Source organism: Atractosteus spatula, chromosome 7 (genome assembly GCF_055471065.1).
Source record: "Atractosteus spatula isolate fAtrSpa1 chromosome 7, fAtrSpa1.hap1, whole genome shotgun sequence".
Lineage (NCBI taxonomy): Eukaryota > Metazoa > Chordata > Actinopteri > Semionotiformes > Lepisosteidae > Atractosteus > Atractosteus spatula.
In genome coordinates this window covers 15,522,034-15,538,744 of record NC_142712.1, presented here as the reverse complement: position 1 = coordinate 15,538,744, position 16,711 = coordinate 15,522,034, and the positions used below count along the sequence as shown (strand labels likewise).

At 36.1% G+C, this 16,711-nt stretch overlaps 1 protein-coding gene across 1 annotated transcript in view; it reads right to left on the bottom strand.

Moving 5' to 3' along the window:
* Positions 1-10,457: 10,457 nt before the first annotated feature.
* The window catches only part of LOC148830630 (relaxin receptor 2-like), a 39,204-nt gene continuing 32,950 nt past the window's right edge, over positions 10,458-16,711 (bottom strand). The window contains exons 16-18 of the mRNA XM_088921084.1: positions 15,444-15,854; positions 13,939-14,157; positions 10,458-11,392 (exon numbers count right to left, since the gene is read on the bottom strand). Of these exons, the coding sequence (XP_088777210.1) occupies positions 11,127-11,392; positions 13,939-14,157; positions 15,444-15,854 (896 nt within the window). The 3' untranslated portion in view covers positions 10,458-11,126. The remainder of the gene's footprint in view (positions 11,393-13,938; positions 14,158-15,443; positions 15,855-16,711) is intronic.

Here is a 16,711-nt window from a genome sequence, read left to right as displayed (position 1 = left end):
CAAAAATGCGTGGGCAAACGTAGTCTAGGTCTTTACATTATCACAAGTGGTGAAACTCATGCAATCTAAACTCTACCCTGAGAGTCATTCTGAAGGCCAAAGAAATATGAAGCAGCCTTTTTTTCCCCAAAACAGCTGAAATAAGCTTGACATTGTAATTGATGCATTTTTTACAGAATACACTTAATCAGAAACACTTTCCCTGGTAATGAAATTAATTTACCAGCTGCCGGAATACATGGTAGCTTTGTTGTTTGCATTTTACAATTTTAAAGATGCACAAACTCCTGCACGTAAATGTAAATAAGACAGAGCTTTTAATATTGTTCTCTGAACACTAACACCCTTTCTTCTGGAGTATCTTAAATAAGTTTATTATACCTTCTAAAGTATATTAATTATCCAAAATGATGCACAAGCTACTTCTTTCTTAATGAAACCAATCTTTTGTTTTTTAGAAAAAGCTGACTTTGGAAAAATCTGATTTTTGTAATGGGTTTTATTAGATTTAACTGGATCCCCATAGCTCAAACAGCAAAAGTAACACAAAGAAAAAATTAACACAAAGTGTCGCATGAATGAATGAATAATGTACTGTAATGATAGTAAATTAAATTTTACACAACATATATAAATAAGATTTGTTAGCCCCAGCAGAGAGAGGCTTGATACAGTACATGTGCTAAGGTCTCTGAATAATGTTTCTCTGGCAGTTGTTCATAGCAAAGTCTTTAATTGCCCAATGTCCTCAGTGCAGCTCTAAAACAGCATCAGCCTCCCAAATCACCTTACCAGCACAAAAGAGAAACAAATGTGGTTAATGTAAATGTGCCTCACTGAGCACCGGTCCATTCCACTAGTGATGTTGCATCAGACATATTAAATTACAGAAAAGCCATTATGCTCTCTAATATAATAAGAGCATTGAACTTAAATATCGTGTGCATTATCTAAGAGTTTCAAAAGGAGCAGTCTAATAACAAAGGATACAGTCTAGGTGTTGGCTGTATCAAGTAACACAAAATGACCAATTATTATCCTAATGAGTAAACGGAAGAATACTGTATTCTTCTATGTGAGGCGTGGTATCTGAAACTCAGGTAAAGCCAGTTGTTGTTTTCAGCATTGCCTGAAGTAGAATAAAAAAATAGAGAACTTTCTTCAAAATCCTCTGCTGATAGCGTGAAGGTCTTCGGACAATTTCCCATCTCTTTATATACCCGAGTCTAACTTAAGTATATGGCATTGTGAGTAAAAAATAAGAGCAATAAAGAAAGATAAATTGATCAACACATAAACATACATTTAGCAAGTTATAGAAAAGCATATTTAACTGCAGCTAGGCACAGCTTTTTTTCAGATTGTTGATTCAGCCAATTGCAGTAACACCAACAATTTCAAGTCTGCTATCAGACACAGAAGTACTGCATTGTTTTATTTACAGTAAATACAAACCCACAAAAATAAAAACATATTGATATAAACATAAGATAACTTCATTTTAAATGAAAAAGTTTGCTGTGATTTGCTATCAGCTTTTACAGTAAATCTGTACATTGGAAATGCACTCCCAGCTTGTGATATTGTTTTAAAAAGCAGTTACTGTATGTCATATTGCCTAACTGTTGTAGTGGGATGTGTTGCCATAGAAACCAAAAAGGAGTGGTCCTTGTAACACAGCAAAGAGCTAAAAGAAAGTGTGATAAAAATGACTTACTTTTTTCTGTTTGCCAACTACCATTAAGAAATGGGTTTTACGAAACATGGCAATGACCATCTACAACATCTGCAAACAAATAAGTATAGTACAGGCCAATTCCAATTCCTACTAAAAAGTGAAAAACAAAGAGTAAAACATAACATATCTGCTGCAGAGCCTTATTTGTGTGATTGTAGGAGAGAAAGCAGGAATATGAGAAAAAGAGGTGGGTTGGAGAAAACAAAGAAACAAGAAAGATCTGTGAGATCTGGGTTGGCGGTAGACAAAAAAAACAGGATAAAGAGATGGAATTCTGGAGAGCTATATCTATGTACCACTGGAAGGTGTATGACTAAAACATAATACAGCTGGAGAACATACAGTATGAATGACATGCCACCTGTGTGAAGAGGCCACCAGTCCATTGTTCTCAGAAAAAAGATATTTCAGTTGCAGCCAGCATTCGTAGCACAATTTAGAAAACTACAGCATTTTTAGGAACATTTTTAGGAACAAGTAAAGGTTTATTCCATGCTGAAAGGAGAACAAAAGAAACACAACGTTTCGGCTGTGGAGCCTTCTTTGGGAGTGTGACCTGAAAAGGGCTCCACAGCCAAAACGTTGTGATTGTTTTCTTCTTTTTACAGCTGGGAATAAACCTTTACTTTTTCCTTTGCAGCCTACGCAATGCTGAAACAGCTACTGTACCTACTGTACGTGAACTACTGTACAACAGCATTTTTATACACAGAAGCAAAATAAAATGTTACCACTGGATTGTCTAAGATTCTCTAGACCTGCAACCTGCAAGTCAATTTATGACGCTTGTAACACTTTTACTTACTGAATAAAAAACACAATCTCTGAAAGTTTTATGACAAAGAACATAACTTTTAAATGTTTCTGATTGTTCACAGCAGACCATCCAATCTAGCATCTTTCTACAACATTACATTTATGTCTATAAAATAAAAAAAGTCTGTCAATGGACTGATATTTTAATCTTAATGGACACTCGTGTTACTAGAAACATGGCACATGATACGGACCTTCTGGTGCAGGTCATAAAATATTTAGTTGTGAGCCTTATAAATTGCCTTTTTTTGCTGATGTCAAAAGTCAGACATGCAGACAGTACAGCATACAGATAAAGGTGGGCCACCTGCTGTAGACGTTACCTTAGCATTCAGTAACTCATCAGAAGGGAAGGAACAATACTTAATAGTCAATAATTAGCACATTTTCCCATTTTTTAAAAATAAATGTAAAATATTGCTGTAGACCACAACAGTTGACAGGAGTATCATATTCTTTACACGTGACATCTACAGCTGAAGTCACGAAATAACAACTTCTCTTTTTGCCAATTTCATTCTTTAACATTTATCTAGAAATGTACTGGTTTACCACACTGCCTCTTTACAGTATTTGTAAATTTTGTTTACGGTACTAACAATTATTAGTGCCCTTGGGAGTATTTTTATAAACAACTGCCACAAGTTTGTCTCATTAACAAATACTGGTACAAATTTGAGGCTTCAAATGATTCATTGTTCACAAAGACAAATTACAAAAGCATGGATATACAGTATACTGTATACTGTACAATTTGTAAGTACTGTATAGTGTTTTAAAATACAAACAAATGCTATTGTTATGGCTTTTGCTTATATTTTAAAACAATATACTGAGTCAATAACAAATGTGTTTAGATTTTCTGTAGTTGAGCCTATGAAAATACTGCCCATTGTTTATTCACAGGTTACACATACTGGTACATTATCAACACATACTGTACATACAGTACTGTAGGACAGAATAAGATTGATACTTTGACTGTACATCTGTCTATGACGCCATGCGATTTGTACTGTATATCATATGGAAATAATACTGATTTAGAGTGTCTCCAAAGTTTACCAATAATAACTTTTCACGTTTATATTAAAATCAGTACCTTGTCTTAATTAACAAAACAATGAATTGCTTTACCGTGATCAAAGGTAAACAGGTGTGTTAAACAGGCTGTAAAAAAAAGCTGTAGTCTAGAAGTCTACAGTGTATATATAGTACGTTTCCTTAAGAGCACTAGCAGATTTTACAAGCCCAAAATAACACCCACGCAAATTTTTAGCCTTTTTTCAAAAGAGAAACATAAATTGACTTTAGTATGATAATGAATTTTCGTCTTGGTGTAATACATCAGCGCACAATTCATTCCTGTGACTGATTAAAGCTACACTGGTAGTACCAGACAAAGAATCCACCTCATTCCACGCCGAATAAAGCATCGGGTAAAATAATAATCATGCGTGGTTTTGTTTCTTCGTTAAACTGTGGATCCAGTGACCGTTTGTGTGAGTAACAGATCTGGATTATTTTGGTTCAATAAAAATGTGCTAGAGAAAAAAGAAACACGTCAATCATTCGCTGATACAAAAGCATCGCGTTTCGACTCGTTTTTCTCGAAAACCAACTCGCTTTGTGATGACTACCATTCAAATAGTGTGAATACATCTAACTGCACGCATAAAAGATGTAAATATATCTAATTTCAGATACATAAACGTGTGATATTGTCTAGCTCTTCAATTTGGTATAAATACAGTATGTTAAGAGCTAATCTGCGTAATTATGGCATACGTATTGCCGGTGACAGACTGACACACAGTACCTCTTGAAATGCAGCACATTGTTCAATACGCAAAAGGGGTATATTACCGTATATATTCTGAATTCCTTCCTAATTCTCCATCTCGTCTCAAAACATTTCTTCGAAAAGGCGTTTTTAAACAGCTCCTTTTTGTACTTGCTTTGACAAGCGGCTTTTTTTCTACAGTAAGCCTGGAGGACTCAAATCCCACCCCTAGCAACGAATCAAAAGCAGTCCACTGTAAGAAAGAGGACATATCGTTTTTCCATTCGCCAGTATCCACACCAATCACTGGAAACTAAACATCTCAGTTCAGTTTGAACACCTGATGTAAGATGCAAAACCTATTATATACTGTATAGTAAGTTCTTTAAAAAAAAGTTTTCATTATTCCAAATGTCTGTTGAGGCGCGAATTAACAAATACAAAACAAATTCTTGGCAGATTTTTGGCAACTAGCAAAATTCAATCCAGGCTCTTGGGGCCTGACACTAGTTATGCGATTTTGAACTTCACCTACAGGTGAAAACAAGCTCACAAGCAATTGACAAAATATGCAAAAACGTTATTTTTATCTCCTGGATAAATATTTAGTTCAATTAAGCAACGAAAGCATGAAAAGTAAAGATGCCGTTGCCCATAATTGACTGCGTTTCCAGTCGTATTAATAACACTTCACTGCAACCTGCGAAACACTGAGATGCATCCACGCCACATTAATACTATACTGTACGTATTTCCTGCACTTTTCACGACTAGATGATGATAAATTTATAAAAACACTTCGTGGAAATTCATGACAGGAGTTCAATCTTAAAATGAGCAGTATGTCTTATTGCAGAACATCATAGAAAAATGTTGAATTCGTCTCCCGTACAACTGTGATTTTAAATATTTAATGTAGGGTGTCCGAGCAACCAGAGCAGGGAGAGCTGTAAATATAATATCTAGAGCCGTCGTTACTATCAATTTATCCTTCGAATAGAGACCTCTATTGATTTTCTATATAAGAGAACTTTAGAACATTAAGTCGTGAGACCAATTATGTTACTACTAGTAGTACTACTGTACTGTATTTACACATTCAGAATGCGGAATTCATCAAGCAACAAGCTGGATGGCTACGCTTTCTAGTATTACGATACCACCAGCAGCCAAAAACCTTAACGTCTTTGATTATTGAGACACATGGCACAGTTCAAGTACTGTATGTCCGATTGCATTTTCTCCGTGACAGCACAAACAGCAATCTCTGTTTTTCTTCATGGTATACTTTTAGAATATTTTACTCGATTGGGATGATTTAACATTGCTGTAAAGTTTGTAAACAAAAAAATGTCCAGTTTGTCGTATTAGTTCGGAAGATCTAGAACACTATACTTTTAGCAATGGTGAACAAAAACTGGTTTTCACTCTCCTCTGTTAATGAGATGTGCCCGTGTCGCATTTTTGGCCACATTCAGAATACACGAGCGAGCATTTTCAAAGCCTCTGTGTCACTAATTCTACAGGACATGTGCTCCCTTCGAATAATGAACATAAGTTTTAAGAAATGTGAGAGGCTTTTAACACAAATCACATTATATATTATATTACGTTTGTCAGAACATTATTACAGTATATAGCAGTAAAATGCAAGAGTAAACGAAGGATTTGATGCATATTCACATAAAATTCAATTGTATTCTCAATTAAGCTAACCGAGATTCCTAATTAACAAGGACATATGGTTTACTTGTAATCATTTTTAACTTTTGCGTTTTCTTTGCTATGATTAATTGTTGGTTGTACTGTACGTAGCATCTGTCTGTTAAGTACTTGGTTTCTTACGGGAATTCCGTACAAGCGATCCGAAACACCCGAATAAAGAAGTCAAGAGGAAGTAGCCGAGATAAAGCCCCTCAAAGCTGACGCAGAAAACTGACGAGGGCGTAGGAGACTAGATGATCCGTATTGAGTCGCAGGAGACTCTAAAACCAGGGATCGACTTCAAAAATGATGTTCATTCAGTGGAACAGGTGCACAGCTACAGTACTGTATGGCGATGGCCGAATTTTGACAAAGGTCTTTTCTTACAAGAGGACACTAGTGGAAAAAAAAGCTTATTTAAAAAGTTTTCGTATTCTGGAATTCCATGTTTACGGTTCTGGAAGTTTCATCACTTATGTTTTTTTTAATGCGGAGGACGTTCCTCGGTAGAGCATTCCGTGTTTACGAAGCAGGTGCGGGGAAAGAAATGGCAGGTGCCATCGATGTTAGTACTACTAATAGTAGTGGCGTCCCACTCACACTACGCTAAAGCATAGAAGGGAGAGGGCTCAATGCCAGTGACTGGTTTTCGATAGTCTGTTAAATTAACTCTTGGTTCTGGGAATGTGCCTCTAAGAAGTAATGTACAGTATGATGAATGCATAGATAACTGTAACTAGTGACTAGTAATCTATAGCACAGATTACTGTAACAAGTGACGCTTTAAAAATATGTTCCACAAGTTGGAAGTTGTGGTACTGTATAATAATTTACCTTTTAAAAGTAACAGTCAGCGTCACCGGATATAAAACAGAGGTTTGTTATATAAATAAGGGCAGCATGGTTATATCAAAGCGCAAAACAAACAGAATATTTTGGAAACAAACACGCAAATAAAATAGTTTGAAATCACAAAGGCCCAGAAGTGCATAACGCAAGAAAAGAGTGCTCTTCTGGAAATATACAGAAGGTGGTTTTTACCATAGATGTAATTTCGGAATGTAAACGCCTGAGGGCGTAACACGCTCAGTAATGATTATGACAAGGAAAATCCTATAGGTGCTCCAATAAACACCGGATTAAATGGAAAAAAAAATCAAATTTAAAACAATCTAAATCCGTCTGATGTTGCCCAATTTTAATAGCTTTTCTTTAGAGTCGCAAGCCTTCAGAGAAATCCATGTGTTAACTGTTGGAATACTGCGATAAAAAAACATCACTGGCTAACAACTGTGGTAAACAGAACCCTTGACTCCACAGGTGGGCTTGATCAAGAGCGATAATTTAACAGTAATTCGTGGTTGGCAGTCACCAGAGGGTTAATGGACTCTAATCTCCCAGAGAGATAATACATGATGTCTTCACACGTGCTAATTCCCTATTCAAATTCCAATATCTTTTTTTTCCACGATGATGCTGCATCTGCTACAGTTATTTACCATCTTGAGAAAAATACACAGTATTGAACTAGTAGTGAACAGCAAAGCACTTATTTACTTTGCAATTTTATATGAATGCTCTAAAGCATCTCCACTGTGAATCATTAATACATATAATTAACAGAAATTGATCATGGCAGACATGTACATAACCACTTGCATTTATTCTACTTCAGTCCCAACTTAGTTTAGGTCTGCCTAAATCACTGGCTTTTTAAAGATTAGGAACACTTGAAAGTTATTGTTCAATTAAGTAAGAAATGTGTTCAATTAAGGGAACTGGTTCTTAAGAGCTGAGGGCTATCAGATTTGTGTTCTAAATGATGTCTAAATTATTTTATTTAAGCAATCAACCCTTAAATTTAGCATAATTTAAATGGCCAATATAGATCTTCAGAAATTGAGGTTACCCATAAAACCTACTGGACCAGGGCTAGAGACCTAGTCCTTTGATTTTTAAGTCAATGTTAAGGATAAATAATGAAAGACAGATAATTATTTGTATGGACAGATTTCAAAGTTCTAAAACTGAATGCACAAAGCCACGTCTTTGAGAAAACAAGACCTCAGTTCTTAAAATTTTAATTACTTGCAGTAACTGGTCACATTAACCATCTGCTGCAGATGCCCATCAGGTGACAGATTAAAGAGACCCATAAAAAAATTCTAGTCCTCCAGGACCAGATTTCTGGCAATTCCGCAGGATTAATACATTGCATTTCCAACCCATCCAATCCACCTGTTTTCTAACCAATTCAGGGTTACAGGGAAGCTGGAGCCTGTCTTGGCAAGCAAGGGGAGCAAGGCAGGGTATACCCTGGATGGGTCATCAGCCCATTGCAGGACAGACACATATATGTACAGTACACATTCACACCAGGGCCAGTTTTCTCAAAAGACAATTCACCCATCAGTATGTTTTTGGACCATGGGAGGATGTCTATGTGAACATGGAAGAACATACAAACTCCACGCAGATAGTGCCTCAGATCTGTAACTCTGGTCCTGGAATAATTTGCTTAATAATCAAAAGTGTCAGAAGGAGATTTGTGTGAGGAATGCTGTAATTGTGCTTCTTCAAAGGAACTGAAGATTTTCTACTTCATTCTGGATTTTTTCTGAGATTTCCTTTGCCAGCAACTGCTGTCACATTATTCAAGAGACCCTGGTTCAGAGGAAATAAAAAAAGCTCATATTCATATTTCACAGATATCACTAATTCCTTCCAAATCAACACTTTCTTAGAGAGGGGTTCTTCAGATGATATGCAGCTTGTGCTTGATGGCAGACCCTCATATTAGAACGAACTGTTACCAAAAAGCACTTTAGGGCACATAAAAAAGTCTCAGTTTTGACCTTAAGAAGAGATTAAAGACATGGTGTGTTCTCTTTCATGACACAATGTTCAACATTTTCATGATGTGCTGCAAAAAATGTGGAGCTTTTTTACAGGCTCCACAATGGATTTTTCATTTAGTTAATCAATAACCAGATCAATGTGAATCAATAGTAAATTATGGATTAAATATATATTTTTTAAGCAGTGAAAGATTGTCACTTTGTAGCGTGGGTGAAATAATGCAATCGAATACAATCATTTAGAGATTAGTTTTATGAATTTTCTATGAAGATCTTAACAAGAAGGCTAGTGTTCAATTTTTATGATGATATTTTTCACAGTGTTATTTTACATTTAATTATTTAGCTTTCAATGTTCATATTGGTGTTTCAGTTAGAGTTTGTAGAAGTCTCCTGCTTTCTAAAAATAGTATGAACTAATAGAAAACAATGACAAAATGGGAAAAAAAGAAAGGGTTGCAGAATACTGTAATTATAGATCACATCAAAGAATATTTTAAAAATATATTAACTCTTAGGAACACAAGTGTTCTTTCTGGAATCTGAGGTACCAGGAGCTCTAAGGAGTGGACTGCATTTAGGTCAATTTTATCATTTATTCTGAGAACACTGTAAATTCATGTTTGGAGATTTCTGTTCAGTTTATTGTAAATTTTTAATCTCTCCAACTCTAAAGAGCTGTCTGATTTTTCATTAGATAATTAATGATATAGAAAGAACATTTTGTATGATAAAAATTGTTCACATACAAAATGTAACATTTAATGTTCTGTAACATTAAATTGCATAGGTGCAAAATATATTAGACTATAATCTGCACTTGGTTTTGAGAAACAATATGTAAGTGGAAGAGGTGGAAGAGGGTACTGAAAGCATTTCCTCAGGAACTCCTTCAATGGATTACAATGCACTATACTAACAGTCTTTCACTATGGACAGAGAAAGGTGTTTATAATGAAACTTTATGAGAGAGACAGATCCCAGCTAGAGCCAATCACTGGTTCGCTAGGGGGTCTCAAATAAGTATGGGACTTTCCATCCCAGCATTCCATGCGCAGACACACCTCCACCAACCCAATGAAGGCTGCGATACGTTGCCTATTTTCTAGGGAGTTTGGGACTATCATCCTTCAAGCCAAGACTCAAGGTTAAAGCACAAATACATCTGCAAATGCCTTTTTTTCTTTTTCTCTCAGTTAGGTACTGTACATTGATTGGGGTTTCTCTAAAACTCCTGAGCTGTCGGCTGCATTTTTTAAACCCAATTACAACAAAAACTGGTCACTATTAATTCTTATTTTTTGTCATTCATTTTATAAAACAGGTTACCCGTAGGTAAATCTTCATTGTAAAAGCCTTGAAAAAAGAGAACTGTGAACTATTAATCAAAGTAAAAGAACAATGTAAACAAGAAAACACACAAAAAAAAACCTGCGTTGGGAAAATACTATTTTCATGGAAAAGCAAATATTTTGGGAGATTTTTTCAATGCTGGTGGATTGGCATGACCTAAGTTATTAGGAATTCCACTGGTAAAGGATTCCAACAAACTGCAGAATAGGCAAAGAATTTATAATTAATTTAAAAAACAAACAGAAACAACTCGGAGCCTAAATAATTCACACTTGTAAAGATGACAAGTATATCCGTCTCAGGCAATTGTTGGGCTTTCAAAACCACAGTTTGAGTCACACGACATGTTTGCTTGTACAAATGAAGCACTTTGTCTTTTATTTACATTCGTCTAGATACTGTACACATTCTAAAATGTAAAATGTTTTCAGACTGTACACATTCTGAAATAGAACAAGTTTTGGTTTTTAGATGAGAGTCCCTCACATGTGAAGAACGCTCAAGATTTTCCTTCACGGGAACACCCCCCCTTTTAAAAAACAACAACAATTCATACAAAACCTTGCTTGTAAACAATACAGTCATTAGTCTGTTGTTGAGTCTCAGAAGCACTGAAAATGAAACAATGAAATGCACCTCCTCTCCACAATTATATACATTTTCCGCACTCAGGTAATGTCTGCCTGGAGTGGACGGTATCAAATTATAATGGGAAAGGTCTTCAGCATCGATGAAATTCACACACAGAGTGTCGGGGGTGCCAGTTGAAAAGTGAGCCTGCTGTCTGTATAATTCTGCAGGCATGCAAGGAAAAGTAATCCTTGGAAAACAATATTGTTGGTTCATTCTTAAGGACTATAATTATACTCCTTACTCATAATCCATACTTGGCATTCATCTCCCCAATAGAGATCTGCTGTAGGAGTCCTTGGTGGTAGTAGGGTTGTTTGCAGGGATCCATGTATATGACAGAGGTGGTCAGGCTCTTCCTGTCCTTTTTGTGTTCGGCATTTCTCTGCCACCTGCAGAGCAACACTTCCACTTGCTCTCTGAAGAAGCTGGTGGTGAGTGTGTAGAGGATGGGATTCAGGGCGCTGTTGATGGGCAGAATGAATATCACCACCCACGAGGTTATGGTTCCTGTGAGAACACATACATAGAACTGTCACAGATAATTTATGGAAACCCAGGGCTGACATCCAATGAAATAAAAATAAAACACGCCATGATGTCACTTTAATATACAATAATTAATACCATAATGTATCTGTAATATACTGCGTCAATGCAAAGCACTAGCTATTACGTGAACTGTAGAAAGCTTTTTTTGTTTGTGTGTGAGAGGAGAAAGCTGCAGAATCATTTTAAAAGCCCTTCGAGACTGATTCTCCACTAAATAATCCTGAAACCCTTAGCCCCACAACTCGTAAATAAGCGCATTTTGCAGTATTCTCACAATGGCACCGCAGAACGAATTCAAACATTTACTGTACACTCCTACCTTCAAATGTCACATAGTTGTGGCTACAACTAGCTTGGAGAATATTGGTGTATGCTGTTGGGAATATACTGTACTGTATATAACATAAATATACGGTAGATATTAAATATACAGTAAATATAAGGTACTGTACCTTGCTTGATCAGTTAAAAAATCTAAAATTGTCTTTCATTTTGACAACTTAAATCGCTCAAAAAACATTTACAGGAGGACAAATAGTACAAAATAACTTTTCTTCCACGTTATTTTTTCCCAATTTAAATGAATTAAAACATCCTGTCATGTGGCCAGTTTTTCTTGACAGGCTAGTCTTTTTTCTAGTATTGCGCATCCTGTAATCAAACTCCAAAACAGATGTTCCATTGTGGGAAAATATCTACCAAAAAATGTGGGAATGATGTCAGGCGTCTACCAGAGGTTTTTTGTGTTTGTTTCCTAATAAATAATGGGATTAGGGAGGACATGTTCATTTTCCTTCAAGCTGAAAGAAATGTGCAAAGATGTACTATAAATGGTCTGGAAAAAATGTAAATCTTTCCACCCTCTTCTTATCTTTCTAGCTTCTTCCTGGTCTTTGAAATTGTGGGGAGCTTTCTTGTGGAACAGAAAGACCCAGTTGTCAACAGGAAGAGAAAGAGCTTTAAGCCCTGCAAGGCTTTCATCTGGAAAGGCCTGACACCAAATCGCTGTCTCTAAGAATTCCTTATATTTCAAACTGTGTGATGCTTCACATAAATCACTGCTGAGATGGGATTTTTTAACAATGGCATGATTTTAAAAATCTGCATTGATTTAGTTGTTGTTTTTCAGATAAACACTGGAGATTCTGTCTCACTATATTACATTTCAGGTGGTTCAAAATTTAAAGACAAAGTCCTGTGTGAGAAAGGATCATCTCATAAAAGATAATATAGGTGACAGGTACTGTATATACTGTACTGTAGATTTATGGTTTGTTTGTAGAGAAATTTCTTACAGAAAATGTGTTGGGGGAAAATTGTTGGACACTTTTTATACCATTTTCATGAAGCTTTGCATTACGGTGTTACTCAAAAGTGACTTTTGGGTGTAAACGGGCCAGTCCGGTTAATTTAGCAAACTGCCAGTTCAGCCTTAACGCTGGTACAGTATATGTGAAGCAGTAACTTGAATGTGTGGTATCTTAGGACAATGTCACTGTTTGCTGTTGGAAATAAAATAATGCTCTGTTTGATCAGTTCAGAAAACCTAAAATAGTCTTCCTTTCTGTCAACTTATAATCTTATAAACAATTATAGGAAATGGTTGTACATTTGTCAAGGTGAAAAAATGCAATTTAATAATTTATTTACACTACTTTGTGTACAAATTCCCAATGAGGAAAGGCTGTTGCTAGTGGGAGTCTGCTTGTACTGATACAAAGAATTGAGTACATTAATCAAACGCTTGCTATGTGATTACTAGGATTACACTTTCCCTGAGGGCATTAAGAATGACTGCTTTTAATTCACAATAATTCAGCCTTTTGACTGAATAATGGCTGCTTTCCTATACGCACTTAACTCTTTTCCAATGCTTTTGAAATCCATTATATTTAATTGAGCTGGATTCGACATGAGAAATATTATTGTGTTGACATATTTCAGGAAGACGCAGGCATTTGTACTGCACGTGCACAAGTATTTTTTTTTTGCGGCTGCTTTTTAGCATGAAGATGTAAATCACCCAATGGTACTTTATTCAGCCACATTACTCATGCTGCATACTCAGCTATATAACACATTCATGAATCCTAAGGCAAGACAAAGTGTATTGGACTCCATATTTCATAGGTCATACTGCCATATGTTTTCATTTCCTCTCAGGTACTACATTTATCACATTACTTAAGTATTAAAAAAACATTTTCTTTGGAATAACTGCCTCCCATAAAATGACTTAATTGTTTCCTAAATAGCAGAAAATTAAATGTCAGTTGTAACAGATTGAGAATATAACTAGATTCGTGTAGCTATTATACACCTAAAATGAAATAGATGGTTCTTCCTGTGAATAAATAGCACTGCATTTTATTGCTCTCTATATCAGAGCACTTCAGGCCACACTTGTGGTGAGAAATACTGCGAGCGGTTTGATTAATCGGCCAGGTTTCATCTGTACCACCTCAGAGCGCACTCTCTGAAGGAGCAGAAGGAGTTTTACTGACCTGGAATCTCCACCTTCAACAGAGACAGGAGTTTCACTAGGAAAATAGGAATCCAACAGAGGGCGTCAGAGAAAACAATGAAAAAAAATCTGTTGGCAACCGCTACGTCCTTGTGGAGGCGACTCCGTGTGTCTGTGGTGTTCAGGCCCGTCGTGTAGATGGAGTAGAACATGCTTGTGTAGGAGAAGACTATGATGAGGAAGGCAACCAGGTTGAGCCCTAAATAGACAGGAGGAAGAGCAACATGAGGTCCCTGCTGGTCTTGACTGACTTTTACTCTCTGGTTTTAAAGGAATGCAGGAACCATATATTTTACACAAAGCTCCATGTACAAAAATGAACAACAAAATTCAAACTGTTTACCCTGGTGATGGTCACAAAGTACACAAAAATACCAAAGTGCAAAATAGGACTGAAAGTTTCAAAGAAAAAAAGCAAGGCAAAGATTTTTTAACACCTGTTTATCTAACTATCAAGCTAGCTATCATATTTCTTTACATATGAAATGTCTTCATTTTAGGGCTTCATTTATTGCTTTATTCCAGCACAATGGAATTACCACATGCTGTACAGTTTCATTCAGAAAATGAAATAATAGAGGCTTTTAGTCCCAATCTGTTTTCCAGTTAAAAAGACTTCAGTAAATTAATCCTTCTGATGGCTGTTATTGACTTCTTTTTCCCCATTATACCACCCAGCAAGCAGGTAGACTATTGTTCAGTTTTGAAAATTTTCTATCATTAATATGAAAGGCAGTGTTAGGTGGTAGAAATCAACTTTAAAGACAGCTTTTGGTTTTTAATTTCTATTCTAATCAAATTGAAAAAGTTTTAAGTTCTACTTTCACCATAAAATGATTTTTTTTCTCATTTATACAGTATTCAGTATATCAAGTTTATATTATTAATTACTGTCTTTCATCTGCCCATGCACAGTCCATGCAATTTGCTTCAAACTGCAGCAGTGCTATTGTAAGTAGAATTACTTCGAATTCCATGTAAATACAGGCAAGGAAAACAATCGATTCTTTATGTAAATTAAATTAAATATACAATACTGCCCGTGACTTGGACCTGATTTCACAACACCATATTTTGCATTACTGAAAGAAAATCTGTTCAAGGACTAATTTTATTTGGGCCAGTACTTTTAATGTTGTGACACAATTGTCAGACCATACAAATCCTAGCTAGTGTTCTGCAAAAAGTATAAAACAGTACTGAAAGTTTTTGCAGTGTTTTTGCAAAATATGGTCAGAAAAAGGTGGAATTTTAAAAACGTAGTAATTTGGTTTGGTGATTCCACACATAATGCTGGTGTATTCTTTTGGCACTCATGGTGCCTGTGGGGCAAACACTTTCATTATATCATCAAAGCAATTGTAGTTAAGAACCACGAAGTCACTTTACACAACACAAAGAAACTGTGGTAGGTAAAGCACATTTAAAATATTTTTACCTGCTTCAGCTGACTTTATTTATTCACGTGTTTAGGATCATACTCACCCAGGAATATTCCTGTAGAATACCCTTTGGCTGTAGGCTTTTCCAGACTGTCTAAATGAAGAGGGAAACAGACCCCATTCCGACCATAATAGTTGCCAAACAGATCCTCATTCAGCAGAGGGACTGCAGCAATGAAAAACCCAATGAGCCATATGGATGCCAGCATGATCAGAGTCTGGCATTTTCCCGGGCGAGTGTTGTTGAAAGGGAAGACAATGACTAAGTACTTCTCCAGCGTCAGGTACGTTAGGAGCATCACAGACACCTCAGAGGAGAGCATAGCCAAAAATCCTATTGTGCGACACTCAAGGCTTTCCATCCACTGCTCAGCATTTCGATTGTACTCTCCCCTGAATTTCACGTCGAATACCCCAACAAAGAATAGATATACTCCCATCAAGCAGTCAGCACCTGCAAGTCAGTTTAAAACAATTCAGTATTTTGCTGTATGAAAAGCTAATCCAATAATATGTATTAGAAGAAGACTGTATATTGTAAGAGCTGCAAAGTATTATTTCAATTAATGTTTTTAGTATGCTCTTTTTTCTTCAATGTTCCTAACATCACTGCATACCGATTTATCAAAGAGCTGTGCAGCATTTTTTTTAGAAAGAATTTGCCAAAGAATTGTTTATATCACCAGAGAGTGGTAGCAAGTCCTATTGTCCGACGCTTATTTCCAAAATTTGTAAAGAAAATGAATCTTGAAAATAATGTGGAACTTGCAATGAGCCATTTCCTGGCTGCAATGTCAGCTGCTACGTACTTATCAGTGACCCTTAGAAATGGCAAAGAGAGAACTGTTTTTGCACAGGGTTTGCATATTAGTTATCCAATATATTCCAGCAGTGCTAGGTAATAAGCTACCGCTCACACTTTAAAAAACATTTTCTTTTCAAAGAGGTATGTTTATAGGCAACTAGTGTCACAGTTGTTTCTAATATTACTCTTGCTCACATATTAATACTTGCTTGTTTGTCTCCCTGCATGTTTTCTAGTTCCCCTTCTTCATTCTAGGTTTACTACTGCTGTCTGTCTCCCTGGTTCATTCCTTGCGAAGGGGGTTGTGACAGTGCTGATCTTCAACCAACACTGTCATTTTCTCAGCCAGATGAGTTAATGCCAATGAATTAAGTACGCCATCCTTTATATTCATCAGTTTATTTCTTCATTATTAGAATTTTACCAAACTACTTGAAATAGGTTCAGGTGGGTAGCTGCGTCAGCATGTGTAGGCTGCAAAGGAACAAGTAATAGGTTTATTCCAT